The following is a 19246-nucleotide window of genomic DNA, read 5'->3' on the forward strand; positions in this document are numbered from 1 at the left end:
ATTACTCATAATGTGAAGGCTTTGTTATACAGCAACCCCTCCCCCTTGGGCAGTGCTTCCGACTTGAAAGATAACGATAGGTTGTGTATGCAACCCCGGTTATCTGAAAAAGGAAGCACTGCCCAAGGGTTGCAAGGTCGCGTGGAAGTCCTGGCTCCCAGCAAAAGAGGATGAACCTGCGCTGACGTCACATTTTGTAGATCGGGAAGTGAGAAGGGACCTGTTCTGAGTGACAAGCACAGGGGCCAATGGCAACTTTGATAGAGTGACGTTTCGATCGGGTTCCTACAGAAGTACGCAGAAACCCCTCCCCCTTGGGCAGTGCTTCATTTTTAAGATAACCGGGGTTGCATACGCAACCTATCGAATACTTAGATAGATAGGTAATATTTAAATATCTACAGTGAGGGAAAAAAGTACTTGATCCCCTGCTGATTCTGTACGTTTGCCCACTGACAAAGAAATGATCAGTCTATATTAATGGTAGGTGTATTTTAACAGTGAGAGACAGAATAACAACAAAAAAATCCAGAATAACGCATTTCAAAAAAGTTATAAATTGATTTGCATGTGTAGCGTTATGATGGGTGTATTTTGATAAGAGCATTTTAGCTCTGAGCTGAAGCACTGATCTAAGGAAGACCTCTCCCCCCCAAAGTTATCAGATTTCCTTAAAGCGTGGGACTGGTTTACATCAAAGTGACAGTTGTGGGAGGATGGCACCGAGAATAGGCCAAATAGTTTGGAGATGTGTGGAGAAGGGGGCCTGTAGGTAATAAAAACTCTTTGAGATGGATGAGAGCCGAAATCCCGACACAAAGCAACAAACCCGGGCCAACCGGCATTTCCAAAAGATGGCATGGATTGACATCAGTCATAAATCAAGCCCCCCTCCAATAGGACACGGGGGGCTGAAACCGAAATCCAATCTCACAAACTCAAGAACCAATCATCTATTGATCTGCCTCTCTCTCTCTCTCTCTCTCTCTCTCTCTCTCTCTCACCTGAACCAGTAACTCGCTGCCACAGCTCAACCTGTAGCTCTGTTGCCCGAACCGGAACCAGAAACCAACTAAGTCTTTGCCGGTAACAGAAGAGTTCAACTGGGAGAAGGAGATTGAGCCGTACGAATAATTCTTTTAAATGACTTTATTAAATAAAGAACTTTACAGACTGCGCTGCCCACCTGTACCCACCTGATCAGTGGAGTTTTACAGCTGGACAATTGACTAAGTCGGCTGAATACGAAAGTGTCAGTCATTTAAATAGCTATTGAGTCTTAAGAAACTTGACCCTTGGAACGAACAGGGCCCTGCTTTCCTCAAAGACTTTGTCTTCAAGTAACTACGGTGGAACCCTGCTTACAAAGAAGATTTTGTGCACAACCTTGGAGCCTTCAAACCAGTGGAAAATCAGTTTGGAAAAGACTCTACATTCGCGAAACCCCAACTTCCAGGTGCATCGACTGAGTGGAAGTTCTTGGACAAAGCCGAACCGCACTGCCTTTGATCCAAACCACACGGACCTCGTGCCGTGTGCTGTTATCTGAGCCTGAAGCCAGAGAGGCCTCTCTGCGACGAAGTTCAGATAAGTTTAACAGTTTGGTGTTTGTGATTCGTGACATTTGAGAAATCAATTAGAAATGTTAATCTGTGATTCATAACTCTAGAATGTGTAAAATCATTTAGTTTTCATAAATATAAATGTGTGTTGCATTAAACTGTTTTGTTGATAATTTTAGAAATAAAATCTGTCAACGCTGAGAAATATCTTCTCATTCCTGTTTAACTGTTTAGTCTGAAATTGACAGTTAATAGAGTTAAAAGTTAATAGACACCAGATTATAGGTTGCCCTGCCTATCTTTAATCATTGAATAATAATCAGTTAAGGGAAATTGTGGTAACAAGTAATGTTAGGATCTATCTCGGCACCTAAACGTAAATGAGACTATATATATATATATATAACGAGAAGTTACCTGACATAAATACTAACCTGCGTAGTTATTTAATGTCTGACTAACAATACTAATGAGAGACTCACCTTCGTCTTACTAACCGGTATTGTAGTCAATGTGTTTATAACCTTTTTTGTTTAACGATTTGTGTGTTATCATATGCGATCCCATGGTCTTTGATTTGGTCACGGAAGTGATTTGTCTTTGATTTGTTGATCTAGAGTTGAATTTTAATTAGTTTTTCACTTTTGTATAATTAGTGTAGTGCTACATTTAGTCTTTGTTTTTGAATAAATTTGACAATTTATATCTTTGGAATTGGGGTCTGCTTCAAATTATTACAGAAATTGAGTTCTACAAGATTCCAGGATTCGTGATAAGGTGATACTATAAATTCACTTCTCTAATTGAAATTTATAAGTGTACCTTACGCTACACATGTCAATGAGGGAAATAAGTATTTGATCCCCTATCAATCAGCAAGATTTCTGGCTCCCAGGTGTCTTTTATACAAGTAACGAGCTGAGATCAGGAGCACTCTCTTAAAGGGAGTGCTCCTAATCTCAGCTCGTTACCTGTATAAAAGGCATCTGTCCACAGAAGCAATCAATCAATCAGATTTCAAACTCTCCACCATGGCCAAGACCAAAGAGCTGTCCAAGGATGTCAGGGACAAGATTGTAGACCTACACAAGGCTGGAATGGGCTACAAGACCATCGCCAAGCAGCTTGGTGAGAAGGTGACAACAGTTGGTGCGATTATTCGCAAATGGAAGAAACACAAAATAACTGTCAGTGTCCCTCGATCTGGGGCAGTTGAGTGGAGTTTCAATGATCATGAGAACGGTGAGGAATCAGCCCAGAACTACACGGGAGGATCTTGTTAATGATCTCAAGGCAGCTGGGACCATAGTCACCAAGAAAACAATTGGTAACACACTACGCCGTGAAGGACTGAAATCCTGCAGCGCCCGCAAGGTCCCCCTGCTCAAGAAAGCACATGTACAGGCCCGTCTGAAGTTTGCCAATGAACATCTGAATGATTCAGAGGAGAACTGGGTGAAAGTGTTGTGGTCAGATGAGACCAAAATCGAGCTCTTTGGCAACTCAACGCGCCGTGTTTGGAGGAGGAGGAATGCTGCCTATGACCCCAAGAACACCATCCCCACCGTCAAACATGGAGGTGGAAACATTATGGTTTGGGGGTGTTTTTCTGCTAAGGGGACAGGACAACTGCACCGCATCAAAGGGACGATGGATGGGGCCATGTACCGTCAAATCTTGGGCATTGAAAATGGGTCATGGATGGGTATTCCAGCATGACAATGACCCAAAACACACAGCCAAGGCAACAAAGGAGTGGCTCAAGAAGAAGCACATTAAGGTCCTGGAGTGGCCTATCCAGTCTCCAGATCATAATCCCATAGAAAATCTGTGGAGGGAGCTGAAGGTTTGAGTTGCCAAACGTCAGCCTTGAAACCTTAATGACTTGGAGAGGATCTGCAAAGAGGAGTGGGACAAAATCCCTCCTGAGATGTGTGCAAACCTGGTGGCCAACTACAAGAAACATCTGACCTCTCTGATTGCCAACAAGGGTTTTGCCACTAAGTACTAAGTCGAAGGGGTCAAATACTTATTTCCCTCATTAACATGCAAATCAATTTATAACTTTTTTGAAATGCATTTTTCTGGATTTTTTTGTCTCTCACTGTTAAAATACACCTACCATTAAAATTATAGACTGATCATTTCTTTGTCAGTGGGCAAACGTATAGAATCAGCAGGGGATCAAATACTTTTTTCCCTCACTGTATATTTTATATAGCAGCCATTTTTTATAAAACTGATAGATGTGAAAACAAGTTGGAAGATGTCTCTGCTATGTTAATGAATACAGCTATTTTTAAACCTATAGTGGATCTTTTTGGACATCAGTAACATACAAGTCCTCACATGTTTAATCAATGTAACCCTTCAGCAATTCATGTTTATTTCGGCACTGGGAGTTTTGGCAGAGTGGGAGGCACACGTTATTTTTCTATGGTAGTCAGAGAGATTATAGTTTTTTCTGATTGCTGAGGCACTATCTTTGAAACTATAGGCTGTTTTTGAAAAACTCTACACACTAAACACAAAACCTTACACCAAACCAGCAAAATATTATACATCTCTTGCAAAAGCAAACAATTCTAGCAAAACTCTTCAAACTCTTTAAACAAATTGTGTTTTTGCATCAATACAGTACACACAAACCATCATTTGAATAAGCACACAAAGCGCCAACTAAGCATGCATGATAGTATAAATGAAAAACACTTGTGGCTTTTGCGTTTTCATGTACAGGGCATAGCAGTTTGCAATAAAGTTTATTCATACATACACACAGGCATCCAAATGTGTAAAGTATGCTTCCAACAATCTCCGCTTTCGCCTCCCACCACTCTCTGGATTTCCTCGCTCTCACTGAGACATGGATCTCCCCGGAGAACTCATCCACCCCTGCTGCCTTATCCTCTGTGTTTGTCCTGTCCCACTCCCCCCATCTTAGATCCTGCTCTCCCCTTCTCTCCTCTTCTCTGTGCCCCCCCCCCTCTCTCTCCTCTATCGCCACCAACAGCTTTGAATTCCATGCAGTGGAACTCACCTCTGTCTCTCACCTCTTCCTTCTAGTTCTCTACTGCCCTCCTGGTCCACTCGCCTCCTTCCTGGATGAACTCGACTTTCTTCTCTCCTCCCTCCCCTTGCTGTCCTCACCTACCATCCTTTTGGGAGACTTTAACATCCACCTCTCCAACCCCTCCCACTCTGCCGGATTTCTTCCTCTCTTTCACTCCTTTAACCTCTCTCTCTCCATCTCCCCCCACTCACAGGGCAGGCTGCCAGTTACACCTCATCTTCTCTAGAGGCTGTTCTCCTTCACAACTCTCCGTGACACCCCTGGACATCTCAGACCACCATTTCATCTCCTTCTCTCTTTCCCTCCCCTCCCTCCCCACCCCCACCCTCTGTCACCTTCCGCAGTAATCTCCGCTCCGTCTCCCCCTCCACCCTTGCTTCCACTGCCCTCACTCTCTTACCTTCCATTGACTGTTTTTCCCATCTATCTGTCAACTGTGCTACCTCCTCTTTGTTCTCCTCCCTCACCTACTCCCTTGATTCTCTCTGTCCTCTCACGTCTCGTCCTGTCCGTCCCTCCCCTCCTCGGCCTTGGATCTCTTCCGTTCTCCGCTCAACCCGAACTAGTCTGCGTGCCACTGAAAAGAAGTGGAAAAGGACCAAACTCCCAGCTGCCCTCACCTCAGCCAAAATGTCAATCCACTGTCAGCAACCCCCACAGACTCTACTTCACCTTCTCCTGCCTCTTTCCTCCTCCTCCTCCTCCCTCGTCTCTCACTGCAGATGATTTTGCCTCCTTCTTCTCCTCCAAGATCGCAGACATCCGCAAGCTCTTCAACAGTCCCCCCTCCTCTCCCATCACACCCAAACCTCCCACCGACCAAGCTTCCTTTTCTTAATTCTCGCCTCTATCGGACACTGAACTATTATCTCTCCTTCTACGTCACAAACCTACAACGTGCGCCCTGGACCCTCTCCCTTCTCGCCTCCTCCAAGCAGCCACTCCTGATCTCCTTCCTCCTCAACTCCTCACTCCTCTCTGGCTGTTTCCCCTCTGCATTTAAACAAGCTGCTGTCATCCCACTCCTCAAGAAACCAACCTCTCCTCAGAACTACCGCCCTGTCTCCCTACTCCCCTTCCTCTCAAAGACTCTCGAGCGGGCGGTCCAACGTCAGCTCTCTGCCTTTCTGTCCCATCATTCACTCCTGGATCTTCTGCAATCCGGCTTCCACACAGCTCACTCCACTGAGACAGCTCTCCTGGCAGTCACTGACTCCCCCAGCTGTGCTCGGGCGGACTCCCTCTCCTCAGTCCTCATCCTCCTTGATCTCTCTGCAGCATTTGACACTGTCGATCACTCCATCCTCCTCTCCTGCCTCGCTGACCTCGGTATCTCTGGAACTGCTCTCACCTGGATCTCCTCCTACCTCAACGACTGGACCTACCAAGTGACATGGCAAGGTTCCTCATCCACCCCCAACCTCTCCTCATAGACGTACCCCAAGGCTCCGTCCTGGGCCCACTCCTGTTCTCTCTCTACACTCGCTCCATGGGCCCCCTCATCGCATCCCATGGTTTCTCCTACCACTTCTACGCAGATGATGCCCAGATCTTCCTGTCTTTTCCCTCTTCTGACCCTCTCATCCCCTCTCACATCTCTTCCTGTTTGTCTGCTATCTCCGCCTGGATGCAGTTGCACCACCTCAAGCTCAACCTCTCCAAATCGGATCTCCTCTTTTTTCCCCACTCTTCCTCACCTTCTGCTGATCTCCCCATCTCAATCCCCTTGGAATCCACCACACTTTCTCCTTCTTCTTCCGCTAAAAATCTAGGAGTCATCCTTGATCCTGCGCTATCCTACACCCAGCACATCACCACGCTGAAACGCACCTGCAGATTCTTCCTGAGCAACATACGCCGAATCCGTCCCTTCCGCACCAACTACTTGACTCAGCTTCTCATCCAGTCACTGGTCCTCTTCCACCTGGACTACTGCAACTCCCTCCTGGCTGGCCTGCCTGCAACTACTGCCGCTCCAGCTCATCCAGAACTCTGCGGCTCGTCTGGTATTCTCTCTGCCACGGTTCGCACACGCTACTCCACTGCTCCGCTCCCTCCACTGGCTCCCAATACCGGCACACATTCAGTTCAAGACTTTGACCCTCACCTACCGCTGTCTTGACCACACTGCACCAAGTTACCTGCAGACCCTCGTCTCTCCATACATCACCTCCAGACCACTGCGCTCCTCCAGTGCCAGAAGGCTAACTCTGCCTCCTCACCACTATCCTTCCTCCAGAGCCCGCTCCTTCTCATCCCCGGCCCCTAAGTGGTGGAACGACCTGCCCACCGAAGTCAAAACAGCAGAGTCCTTGACCTCATTCCGGCGCTTACTCAAGATGCATCTCTTCCGACAGCACTTCTAATATTAGTCCTCTATCCCTGCTAGATAGCACTTCAGCTTATTATGCTCCTCGCATTCTTGATTGTTTTCCTCCTTGCTCCCTTTCCCGTAGCCCTCGTCTGTAATCCTACATCTTGACAGCACTTAGCTTTCACCGTCCAGGATGTAGGAAGTCACTTACTGTACTTGTGTAAATTGTAAATTGGAATTTGTAAAATGTATTATTTTGAATTGCTATGTTTTAGCTAAGTTGAATTTGTAATGATTGATGCCTTGTACTTCTCTGTATTTTTGCACTTTGTTTGCACTTATGTTGTAAGTCGCCCTGGATAAGGGCGTCTGCCAAGAAAATAAATAAATAAATAATATATTATATTGAAGAGAAGGACACAGAGACAGATACATGAATAGAAGACAGAGAATAAAAAAGATAAGAAAAGTAAGAAAGTAAAGAAGAAAAGTCATATGTGACAAATAAAGGTACAATAATTTAGACAGTGGATTTGAGCTGCACTCTGTCAAAATAAGTTAAAAAGGTTTGCCAAGCAGTGTAAAACCTTTCAGTGGAACCAAGAAGTGTGAAGAAAATTCATCTCTTACCCAGTGAGTGAAAGTGGGTGGGGCAGACTGCTTCCAATGGAACAAAATCAGGCGTCTTGCCAGCAAAGTGCAGAAGGCCAATGTGCCTAACTGTGTATTGGCAGGGTTACATGACTAGGAACCACACCAAAGATGGCTGTAAGAGGTGAAGGCTCAAGGGGTGTATTTGAGATTTGTGAAAGAGATTCAAAGACAGAGTTCCAGAATGGAACTAATTTAGGACAAGACCAGGTGTCAGGGGCCTGTCTGCATTTCTCACAGGTTGGATCTAAATTTGGAAAGATTTTAGCTAGTTTAGCCTTAGAAAAATTAATGCGGTGGAGCATTTTAAATTGTATAAGACCAAGCCTTGCACACAGAGAGGAGGAATGTATACAAGACAGCATGGATTTCCATATTTCCTCTGAAAATTTAAACCCTAGATCCTGCTCCCATAGCATTTTTAAAGTCTCCAAAGAGGGAGACTCTAGAGACAGTAGAAAGGTGTATAATTGGGATATAATACCTTTACGATTTGGAGTTAATTTAAAAAAAAAGTAAATGGTGACTCAGGTGGGAGGACTGGAAAATGTGGTACTTTGTTTCGTATGAAATTCCAAACCTGTAGGTAACGGAAAATGTGTGATTTTGGCATTTTGAATTTCTCGGACAGCTGTTCAAAAGAAGCAAAGCAGTTATCACTGTACAAGTCTCTGAAAGATACAATACCCTTCTCACACCAAATACTAAATAGCTGGTCTGCTACTGAAGGAGGAAACAGATGATTTACATTAAGAGGGGCATATATACTTAAGGATTGAAATCCAAAATGATCTCTAAATTGTGCCCAAATCCGAAGTGACCACATAATTAGGGGGTTAATACTAAATCTGGAAATGGAGAGAGGAAGAGAAGAGCACACTAAGGCAGGTAAAGAGGATAAATGACAAGAGGATGCTTCCATCTGCAGCCAAGATGGACAGTCATGTTGAACATGGGACTGCATCCAGTATGAGATTATGCGAATGTTAGTCGCCCAGTAGTAAAACAAAAAATGTGGTAATGCAAGGCCCCCTAATGATTTTGGCCTTTGGAGAAAGGCTTTGTGTATTCTTGGAGACTTTTTATTCCAAATGAAAGATAATATAATCTGGTCAAGAGATTTAAAAAAGGATCTGGTGATAAAGACTGGAATGCATTGAAATAAATATAAAAATGTTGGAAGAGAATTCATCTTAACAGAATTAATGCGCCCAGCCAGAGACAGAGGTAAAGTACTCCAACGAGCAAAATCCTGTTTTGTGCTTTCTAGTAAGGGGAGAAAGTTTGATTTAAAAAGATTGGTATGGGAACGAGTAACATTGATCCCTAAATATCTAAAACTGTTATTAACAAACTCTAAAGGGAAAGTTGTCAAAAGGAACATTTTGGGCTGCTGAGTTAATGGGGAATATCTCACTTTTATTGAGGTTGAGTTTATAGCCAGAAAATTTGCCAAATTGTTCAATAATTGAAATGGCAAGGAGAAGTGAAGAGGCCGGATCTGTCAGATAAAGAAGAAGATCATCAGCATAAAGAGAAACCTTATGTTCCAGCCCACCTCGAACCACTTCCTGCACATCCTGACAGCCGCAAAGAGAAATTGAAAGGGGCTCAATAGCAATAGCAAAGAGAAGGGGGGAAAGGGGGCAACCCTGCCTGGTGCCACAGTGTAGTGAGAAGTAACGTGAAAAAGTGTTACCCAAGCAGACAGATGCTACTGGAGATGAATATAATAATTTAATCCAAGAGATAAAATGCAAACCGAAACCGAATCTTTGTAGCGCCGCAAAAAGGTAATCCCATTCAACGCGGTCAAAGGCTTTTTATGCATTCAATGAGATCAAAACCTCTGGCAGCCGCGAAGTTGACTTATTATAGATAATGTTAAGTAATCGTCTAATGTTAAAAAAGGAGTGTCTCCCTTGTATAAACCCTGTTTGGTCAAGCGAGATTATTGAAGGTAAGACTGCCTCAAGCCGATGGGCTCTTTACAGATCTTTACATCTGTGTTAAGAAGGGAGATGGCACGATACGAAGCACAGTCCAAGGGGTCCTTGTCCTTTTTTAACAACAATGAAATAGATGCTTGACGCAGGGTTGGAGGTAGGGACAAAGAAGTGAAGGATTCTAAAAATGCAGAACTCAGCAAAGGGGCAATTTGAGGGCTGAATTTCTTATGAAATTCCACTGGAAACCCGTCCGGACCTGGTGACTTACCACTCTGCATTGACTGACTTGCCCCCTTAATTTCTTCAAGTGAAAGAGGCTGCTCTAAGCTTGCTTTAGATTCAGGATTAATTACAGGAATAGTTATCAAAATAATAATTGTACAGAAGGGGATCAGAAGGGAAATCAGAAGTGTGTAGAGTGGAATAAAAGGTCTTAAATTAATTATACTTAACAAAATTGTTATCAGACAATAGTAGGGGATTAAAGCGCCAAGGACCCCGAGGTGGAAACTGATTATAGAAGCTAAGTGTCAATACAACAGGGGCGTGATCTGATATTACTATACTATCATAAATGCAAGCATTAACAGAAGGGACTAGCTTACTGTCAAAAAAAGTAATCAATACGGGCATATGTATGATGCACTGGAGAAAAAAAAGAATACTGTCTGGAAGAGGGATATAAAAAACGCCAAGGGTCAGACATTTTATAGATTTGTAAAAAAGAGCTAATAGCTAAAGCAGATTTTGAAGGCCGTTCAGATTTTGGAGAAGAACGATCCAAAGTAGGGTTCAGAGCACAATTGAAGTCACCTCCCAAAATCAAATGATGTGAATGTAAGTCGGGTAATAAGGAAAAAAGATTAGTCATGAAGTTGCTATCATCAAAGTTTGGGGCATAAACATTGGCCAACACTAGTGGTGTATTAAAAAGTTTCCCTTTAACTATCACATACCTACCATTTGGGTCTGATATTACTTGTGAAGAGATGAAAGGAATATTTTTATGCACTAAGATTGCTGCACCTCTGGCTTTACTGTGAAAATGGGAGTGAAAAACCTGCCCCACCCACCCCTTACGCATCAGAAAGTGATCTGAAGTGCGAAGATGTGACTCCTGCAAATATGCTATTCCCACTTTAAGTTTCTGGAGGTGTGATAACACCCTTTTGCGCTTAACAGGGTGATTAAGCCCCTTAACATTCCAGCTAATAAAGTTCACTGGACAGTCTGCAATATGGTTATCCTTGTTATTGAACATCATAGTAAAAAAAAAAGGGTTTAGAAAGGTTACATCCAACACAAATAACCAACATTTTTTATGAAAAGATAGGTACAGACATAGTGCCAAATCCAGACTATATAAGAGAGACCACACATGACTCATGGAAGAAAAAGAGAGAGAAAGTCAGAAGACAGAAAGAGGAAATAACAACCCCCCCACCCCCTCATCACCTCCCCAAATGAGATGAATGCATTCCCAAAGTAAGAGCAACCACATACTAAGCATAGCATATGGGGGAACAAGTGTAAACTATGCTATAACACTCCTACTCCTGCATAATCACTGAAACTAACAAAGCAAACAAGGTTTATATTAGATTAATACTGCAGTAAAAATAAATTTTAAAAAGTGGGGAAAAAGGGAATAATAATTTTACAAGGATGACTGAACTTAACCCCAAAGTCAGACTATAAGAAAGGCTGTGGCAATTATATCAGTCGAGTGCAATCCCAACTCGAGAAGTCATAATTATAATCAGTATGTACAGGAGTCAACACGATACTGAACTATATATATATAATGAACAGTGTAGATGCACAGTATAACAAACACGGTACTTATCTCAGTGTTCAACTTTTATGTGTGCACTATGAGTCAGGATAGTTGAAGGTTATCCAGATGACTGCAGCAAGGTAACCAGATGAAGGAGCCAAAACTGAGATCAGTGTGCTGCAATGTTTTCGTTGTAGTAGGCGGCGGCCTCTTGTGGTGTGGTGAAAATCAACCGACTGTTATTATGAGTGAGCAGCAATCGAGGCGGGTGTAACAGGCTGTATTTCACACTGGCCTGTCGCAGCTGAGCCTTCACTGGGTTAAAAGCGGCGCATCGTTTAGCCACATGAGCACTAAAATCAGGAAATATATATTCACCTCCCCTGAAAATATAAATCTCCCTTCTCTCTCGATAGCCGTAGAATCTGCTGCTTAACCTAGAAGTAGTGCACCCTAAGAATAATGGGACGGGGCCTGTCTCCTTCCCTAGGTCTCGGCATTAACGATCGGTGAGCACGATCGGGAGTCCAACTTATCCTTTACAAAGATATCAACAAAGAACTGTGACATGAAAGCAGTGGGATCGCGACCCTCCACTCCTTCCGCTACACCAACAACACGCAGGTTGTTCCTCCTTCCCCTTCCATCTAAATCCTCTTTCCGTTTGAACATCTCGTTCTCTGCCGAAAGACCACTGCAAGAGCCTTCCAGCTCCGTCACCCTGTCAGATATGTCGCTCAGAGATCTCTCTACCTCCTGCAGTCGGTTGCCATACGAATCGACGGTGCCCTGAAGAGTAGCAAGAGACTCTCGCGTCTCAGATCGAAACGATTCAATGGAGCTCTGTATTTTGCTCACCGCTGCGACAAGAAATGCCAGGTCTCCGCCACTCTCTGGTGAGGGATTGCCACCCCCATCAGGCCTGAATCTAACTCGGGTTGAGTTGCCTCCGTCGCTGGCCCCTTCTTGCTCTTTTGTTTAGACATGTTTTTGAAACAATAATACACTTATAATATACTGCAGCTTATCACTTAAAATAAATAAAAGAAAATAACCTGTTTGCTGGAAAAAAAATCTAAATATCGCAGGAGCTCTCTTCACACATCTACACCGAAACCATGCTCAACAGCGCCCCATCTAGTCTAGTACTTTAAACCTCAGGAATGAGAAGTTCCATCTGTCACATCATTTCTGGCAATGACATTCAGTGCCTCTATGTTTTTATATTTTACAGGATTGGAACATCACCAAACAAAAATTCCAGCAAAGAGGTTTGGTGATTTGCGGAGGGCAGGCCAATATCTTGATTCCAGACAGCTGCAATGTGTAAGACTGTTCTCTGTGCTTAAGGCAGATGTGCACAACAGAGCATGTTGGCCACTCTGGGCCTCTGGACATCTGTGTGATGTCCTGACTGTCCTGATTCTCTCCTCCTTATCTGCAGGAGCCAGGATCCCTTACTCTGGAGATCCTAGTGGGGGACAAGCCAGCCTGAACACCTCCTTAGACATGGGTCAATTCTGTCCTAAAATTACACTCTTCAAGTTGAGTGATATCAGGAAGTCCATACCAGGTGACCTTCGAAGTTACAGTGCTTTTCCTGTGAGGGAAAGCAAAAACTCAGGATGAGTCTCTTTTTTAATGTGTCACGGTGACAGATTCGGAGGAAACAGCTGTCACACAGTCCTGGTCCTGGGAGGCTGTCTTGGGTTTCATCCATTCATTCTCAATCCCCACTTCATCTGGTACGGGGCAGTGTTGTTTTAGTTATGGGTTTTCGGATAGTTACACTAATAGTTAATGATTTTTGATCCTATTCATATTTAGTTATAGTTATTGGATTTAAGTTAGTTATCTCATTCTTTCTTGGTTTCTTTATAATTTTTCCGTCTTCTTCTCGTTTCTAACCACTTTTTTTAACACGTCTCCTCCTATGGTTTTTCAGCCATCACGATAAACACTTTTTGTACAATATCTGAGAATGTATGCTATTGTAAACCGTGAAACGAGTATCTTCGGAGGTAGACATGTTGTTTGGGGTTCAGTTTACATCAGGACTCCTTGACACAATTTATTGTTCCTGGCACTTTTGTTTATTTCTCTTATAAGCCGAGTTGCAGTTACAAGTACAATGCCGAGCACAACAGTGCAGTGCCACTACTCCTCTCAATCCACCACACAAAGACGTGCGTCACTCTAACCTGTCTGGCTTTACAACATGCAACTGAAATAATATGTTCTTGGGGGAACAACATAACACACAGCGATTTCTCCCTGCTATAAAGTAAAATAATGTATACGGTGTTTCTAATTTATTTTACGATACCTTTTCACAGATATTTATATTTTTCAATAATAAACTAATGTCACAGTCTTCCCCCACTTTATTTGAAACGTCCTCGTTTCTTAATTAAATAAATCATACAGTATTTCTAATGTTTGTTACATTTTTTTTTTATATATATATATATATATATATATATATATATATACTTAGATTTTCCTAATAATAAACTAATGTTGCAGTAATTAAATCACAATAGATGTATGACAGTACAATAGGAACTTTTTTTTTAAGAATGACAAATTAGAAGCCATTACTGTATTGAACTGTAATGTAATATGAAAACAGGTATGTACTACGAAAGAATAAAATCTTTAAACTTTTCAGGTTTCATAACTTTACGACGAGTACATCCAGCAGGTAATGCCACAGGAGTCTGGGGTCGCTGAGGTAAGAGAACAGACACAGTCTCTGGGTGCACCGTGACTTGGGCATCCCGAAGACTGGAAGAATGGGTGACACCTGGGCATGGCTCAAGTGCTAGAGCAGGTTGTGAAACAACACCTGGAACAGGTAGCATATCCCTCTGGACAGGAGCTGTGGAAGAAAGAAGAGAGAGAGACGGCATCGAGTGATGCCTGGAGCTCGCTGGAACTGGAATTTGGTAAGGGACGTCTCCAGACAAAGCCGTCAGTGTTGCTGGCGGACTGACAGGTGCATCATCAGGATCTCTAAACAGCTGTGGAGGTGCTTCTGGATGAGCAGGTAAGTCAGACCAAGGACCTTTGTATGCCTTCAGCCGATTGTAATGTACAATCCATGATTTGGATCGTGGATCTTTTGGGTCAGTGATTTCATAGGTCATGCCAGGACAACTGTCTTCATCCAACCTTTTCAGAACTCTATACGGCCCTTTCCATCTAGGAGCAAGTTTATTCCTTTAATTGGCAGGATCATCAAGGAAAACAAGATCACCTTCAGCATAGGGGTTAAAAGCAAGCTTTTGATCATAGTGAGTCTTTTGCAGTAGTTTAGATTCTTTCGACTGCTCAGCGGCCATGTCAAAAGCATGTGATAGGCGGTTAAGGACATCCTGGGCATAAGCAGCAGGTGTGCCCGGAGTTGCTTGAGTAGTGAATGGACTGCAGTTCAACAAAATGTCCACAGGCAGACGAGGTTCCCGACCATGAGCAAGGAAAAATTGAATATATCCTTCTAACAAGCATTGAGCTACACTTGTTGCATGCTGATCTTTTAAAGGAAAGAGATTCACATAGCGTGTAAAATAATCCATTACAACAAGAACATACCTGTTGCCTTGAGAAATGACTGGTAGCTTGGTGAGGTCAGTAGCAATTTTCTGGAATGGACGATCCACCACAATAGGTTGTAAAGGAGCTCTAGCTTTTGGTGTTGGAGCACTGCGAGTATGACATGTTAAACACTCTGTACAGAACTTGTAAATGTCGCGTGACATGTAAGGCCAATAGCAGATTTTTCTGGCTCTCTGCAAAGTTCGTTCAGTCCCTAAATGTCCACTGAAGACATTTCCATGCAGGTAAGTGAGGGCTGTCTGAATAAGGGATTCAGGAAGGAGCAATTGGTAAGTATAGGCTTTCTGCAGAAAGGTTTTGATTTTTCGACCCCATTTTCCAAAGTCAGGCGAGGAAACTCATACCAGAGCTTTTTCAGAGCTGACGGGGAGTATTTGATTCGTCGTGCAGTAGGTCTTCGGTTATCCATTTCTTTCCATTTCATCACAGTTCTCAGAATGACATCCGCTTGTTGTTTCTGCTTCAGTTCATCAACGTCTATTGCTAAATCTTCACAGGTTTGTCCTACAGGAACAGCTTGTTCAGGCTGTAGTTCAGAAGACCAACTGTTTTGCATGTCAGTAAATGACGTACCTTTCTGTTTCTGAGAGGTGACAAGTAAACACTGCACTCCCTTACTACTCTGAGAAGTGTCTGGTCTTCTGGATAAAGCATCAGCGTTGGCATGCTGTGCTCCTTCCCTGTGAATAATTACACAGTCGTACACATCCAGTTCTAGAATCCAACGTCCCCTTCTTCCTGTGAGATCACCATCAGCTGGACTTCAGACTCAGCAATGGTTTGTGGTCTGTGACAAATTTAAATGGGGTGCCAGGCAGAAAGTGCCTAAAGTGCCGCACAGACCAGATTATTGCCCAGAGTTCACGATCATATGTAGACCATTTTTTCTCTGAAGGACTGAGGGTGTGGCTTGCGTATGCAATCACTCTTTCTTTTCTGTCTTGAACCTGAGCGAGCACAGAGCCAATTGCATTCTGAGAAGCATCGGTGTAGAGTAAGAATGGTAGAGAAAAATCTGGATAGGCCACTACTGGATGTTCAGTTAGAGCACACTTCAGAGAGTAAAAGGCATCTTCACATTCAGGCGTCCATTGAAAAACAACTCCCTTCTGAGTGAGCAAATGCAGTGGTGCAGCTTTTTGGGCAAAGTTTTTAACGAATCATCTGTAATAGGAACAGAGACCCACAAAAGCTCTCACCTCAGTAGGTGTTCTTGGTGTTGGCCAATCTTTCAACTTTGTCCAGCTTCCTGGAATCTGGTCTGAGACCACCCTTGGTGATTACATGTCCCAGGAAAGAGACTTCATCCCGTGCAAGTTGACATTTACTGGCCTTCAGCTTTAGTCCTGCCTTTCAAAATCGAAGAAAGACATCTTCCAAACTCTGCAGATGTTCAGGAAAGGTTTTGCTAAAAACCAAAACATCATCCAAATAGATGAGGCAGATCTTCTAGTGTAGACCACGAAGCACAAGCTTCATTAAATGTTGGAAGTTAGGTGGTGCATTGGTCAGTCCCATTGGCATGACCTTAAAATGGTATAAGCCGCTGCCGGTGGTAAATGCTGTCTTCTCCCAGTCTTCTGATGCCAGCTGAACCTGCCAATAACCACTTGACAGGTCCATGGTACTAAACCAGCATGCCCCTGCCAGGCTGTCCAAAGCTTCAGAAATCCATGGTAAGGGATGCGAGTCCCGTATGGTGACAGTGTTTAATTTCCTGAAGTCAATGCAAAATCTGTAGCTGCCGTCCTTTTTCTTGACTAAAACAACAGGTGAAGCCCAAGGGCTGCAGCTCTCCTCAATGATGTCATGGGCCAGCAACTGCTGAACTTGTTTTTCTATTTCCTGATTCAAACCTGGAGAAGTCCTGGAAGCATGTTGGCGGATCAGTAGGGCATCTCCAGTTCGAATGTGGTGCTTTACAGCATCTGTGCAGCCATAGTCATGCTGTGAAACTGAGTCTACATCATCACACTATTTCTGGAAGTCCTGTAGTCTGAACTACATATGTAGCCTGCTTGTATCTGAAACGTTGTTGTACTTGAAATAACTCCACATTATAGCACATATTTCACTCACCATGTACTTCTTTGTACCAAGATTATTTTAAACAGGATTGTTTCGCCAGCTGCTGGTGCCGTGAAGACAGTCCTCCCTCCACACTCTGATCTACAGTGCACCTCAATTCAATATAGTATAGATATATATATCCATACTGTTCGCCAGGCTGCACTGATCATGCTCTATATATATATATGACACCACATACACACTGATCAAAAGAGTCTTAGTTTGAAGTGAAGAACATTTTCATTTTATTTTGTAGATTAGACAGAAAGAAATTTAATGATTGTATGTTGATGCTTTCATCTTCGCCAGAGAAGGACTGGTGCTTCTATTTCTAGTGCTTTCACAAAAAGCCCTCTCTTCCTGGCCTGCTCTGCTCTGGCCCGACCGACGCGTGATAGGACACTTTTGCTGGAGTTCGCATCACGTCGGTTGTCCATCTTGATCATGAGCTGCTGCTGCACCTTGATCTGCTCATGGTGCGCCTCCAGCTCTGCATCCTTGTGCACCTGGCTGACTGTCTTAGGACCCTGGTCTCCCCTCCTGGGCACCCAGTTATCCTGAGGAAGGGGAGAGAGAGTCAGTGACCATTGTAGAGAGAGAGAACGAGAGGCAGACAGGGATTGGGGGGCTGGGAAACTGAAAGCAAGGATGGTTTCTATTCTCCCAACACTCATGACTTACTCTTCTCAGGTCCAAGACATCCTGCAGCATGAAGCGGATTGAGAGGAGGTCTTCCTCTTTTTGATGACCTGCTCCATCAGGCTGAAGTACCGGTCCATGCAGGGCTGGTGAAAAGGTCAGACAGAACGATTAGAAAACAGTGCAGACAGCAGGTACAGAAGTAACTTTATACCACCGAGTGAAGCAACATTCCTTCAAGAAGGCTTCTGCAGATGCTCAGAAACACTTATTCAGACCACTGTCAATAGGCCTCATCACGTTGCTGGATGTTTAGCCAGGGCTCAGTCTGAGCCGGAACTGCCTTACCTTGTGGGTCTCCAAGTCCAGGTCTTTGCCGATAGTGGAGAGAAGTCGGCACAGGCACTCCAGGGACTCTTTGTGGTTCTTCAACAGCTTGACGATGCAATTGTGCATGGTGATCTTCATCAGCATCTTCACCTTGAACAGCTTCCCAATGAACCTGATGTTGCCTAGCGAGCGCTGCTGGGCCTTGCGCTTGGCCTCCTGCAGCTCGTCACATAGACGATGCCACTCCTCGCCCTGCTGCATATTGACCTATGTCTATTGTCTACATGTCTATTTATTTATTTATTTCAACATGTATTGATTGATTCATTTATGATTTTCTCTCTGTATTCATTTTTAATTTTGGCATGGATTATCCTCCATACAAAAGCAAAGGCCCGGGACAGTGCGAGCATGACTTATACAGCGCAGTGCAATCATGGTCGCTGCTTGAGACCGTCCTGCAAATAAAAACACATTGGTTGGATGTCAAATCACACATTGCTAGGACAGACCTCGAACCCGGATCTTCCGGATCGTCACCCTGCTGCTCTCCAGCTGAGCTACTCCGGCAGCGGAATATGAGCGCGGAAGGCGCTATTAACTGTGCGCTGTTTCTGCCGTCACTCATCTCCTGCAATGCCGTGTTTATGTGAGAGCTGTGACGCGCTGAAGCAGCAACTACATGTTTACTACATCTCATCTCGTGTGGGTTTCAGTGTTTGTGCAGACGATTACACTAAACGCTGAAGTATATATGTCGGCCAATAAGCGCACTGGACACCGCCCACTGGCTGTGATTGACAGAGCGGGTTTGTATGACGTCATTCACTGCTAAAATGACCGAATAAATAACGAAACGAATATGAAATAAACAGACACATGTCCCTGCCGATTCCAATGTTAGCGATTCATTGAACATGTAGGAGTATTTGCACATGAATGTATTTATTGTATGACATTAGAGATGAGATGTAGTAAACATGTAGTTGCTGCTACATCGCGTCACAGCTCTGATAAACACGGCATTGCATTGAGATCAGTTTCCGGGTTTTTCCGGAGTTTTCCCGCTTCCGCCGAGGATTGTTTAGCTAAACATCCCTAAACGCTTCCCATTCATTCTCTATGGTAGTGCTAAACCACTACGGATGTAATACTTCGTGCTGCCGCATTTACAAAAGTCGTTTAGGTACTTTGTGTGTTTTGACAGAATGACAAGCAGCTTTTTAATCCTCTGTACATCGATATAAGTGGAAATGAACGTAT

At 43.7% G+C, this 19246-nt stretch overlaps 1 protein-coding gene across 1 annotated transcript; it reads right to left on the minus strand.

The window, feature by feature from the left end:
- Nucleotides 1-17700: 17700 nt before the first annotated feature.
- On the minus strand, nucleotides 17701-18638 carry LOC136749058 (eukaryotic translation initiation factor 4 gamma 3-like). The gene is made up of 2 exons (XM_066702991.1): nucleotides 18002-18638; nucleotides 17701-17799 (listed from the first exon to the last, which is right to left on the minus strand). The coding sequence occupies exons 1-2, from the start codon at nucleotides 18242-18244 to the stop codon at nucleotides 17701-17703; spliced, it is 342 nt and encodes a 113-aa protein (XP_066559088.1). The 5' UTR covers nucleotides 18245-18638.
- Between the last annotated feature and the right edge of the window lie 608 nt (nucleotides 18639-19246).

This window comes from Amia ocellicauda, chromosome 5 (genome assembly GCF_036373705.1).
Source record: "Amia ocellicauda isolate fAmiCal2 chromosome 5, fAmiCal2.hap1, whole genome shotgun sequence".
Lineage (NCBI taxonomy): Eukaryota > Metazoa > Chordata > Actinopteri > Amiiformes > Amiidae > Amia > Amia ocellicauda.

Excerpts from the sequence above, each read along its gene's own strand:
- LOC136749058 (XM_066702991.1), bottom strand. The coding sequence starts at position 18,244 with ATGCAGCAGGGCGAGGAGTGGCATCGTCTATGTGACGAGCTGCAGGAG. Across the intron at positions 17,800-18,001 it reads TGGACTTGGAGACCCACAAG|CCCTGCATGGACCGGTACTT; the intron begins GTAAGGCAGTTC and ends CCTTTTCACCAG.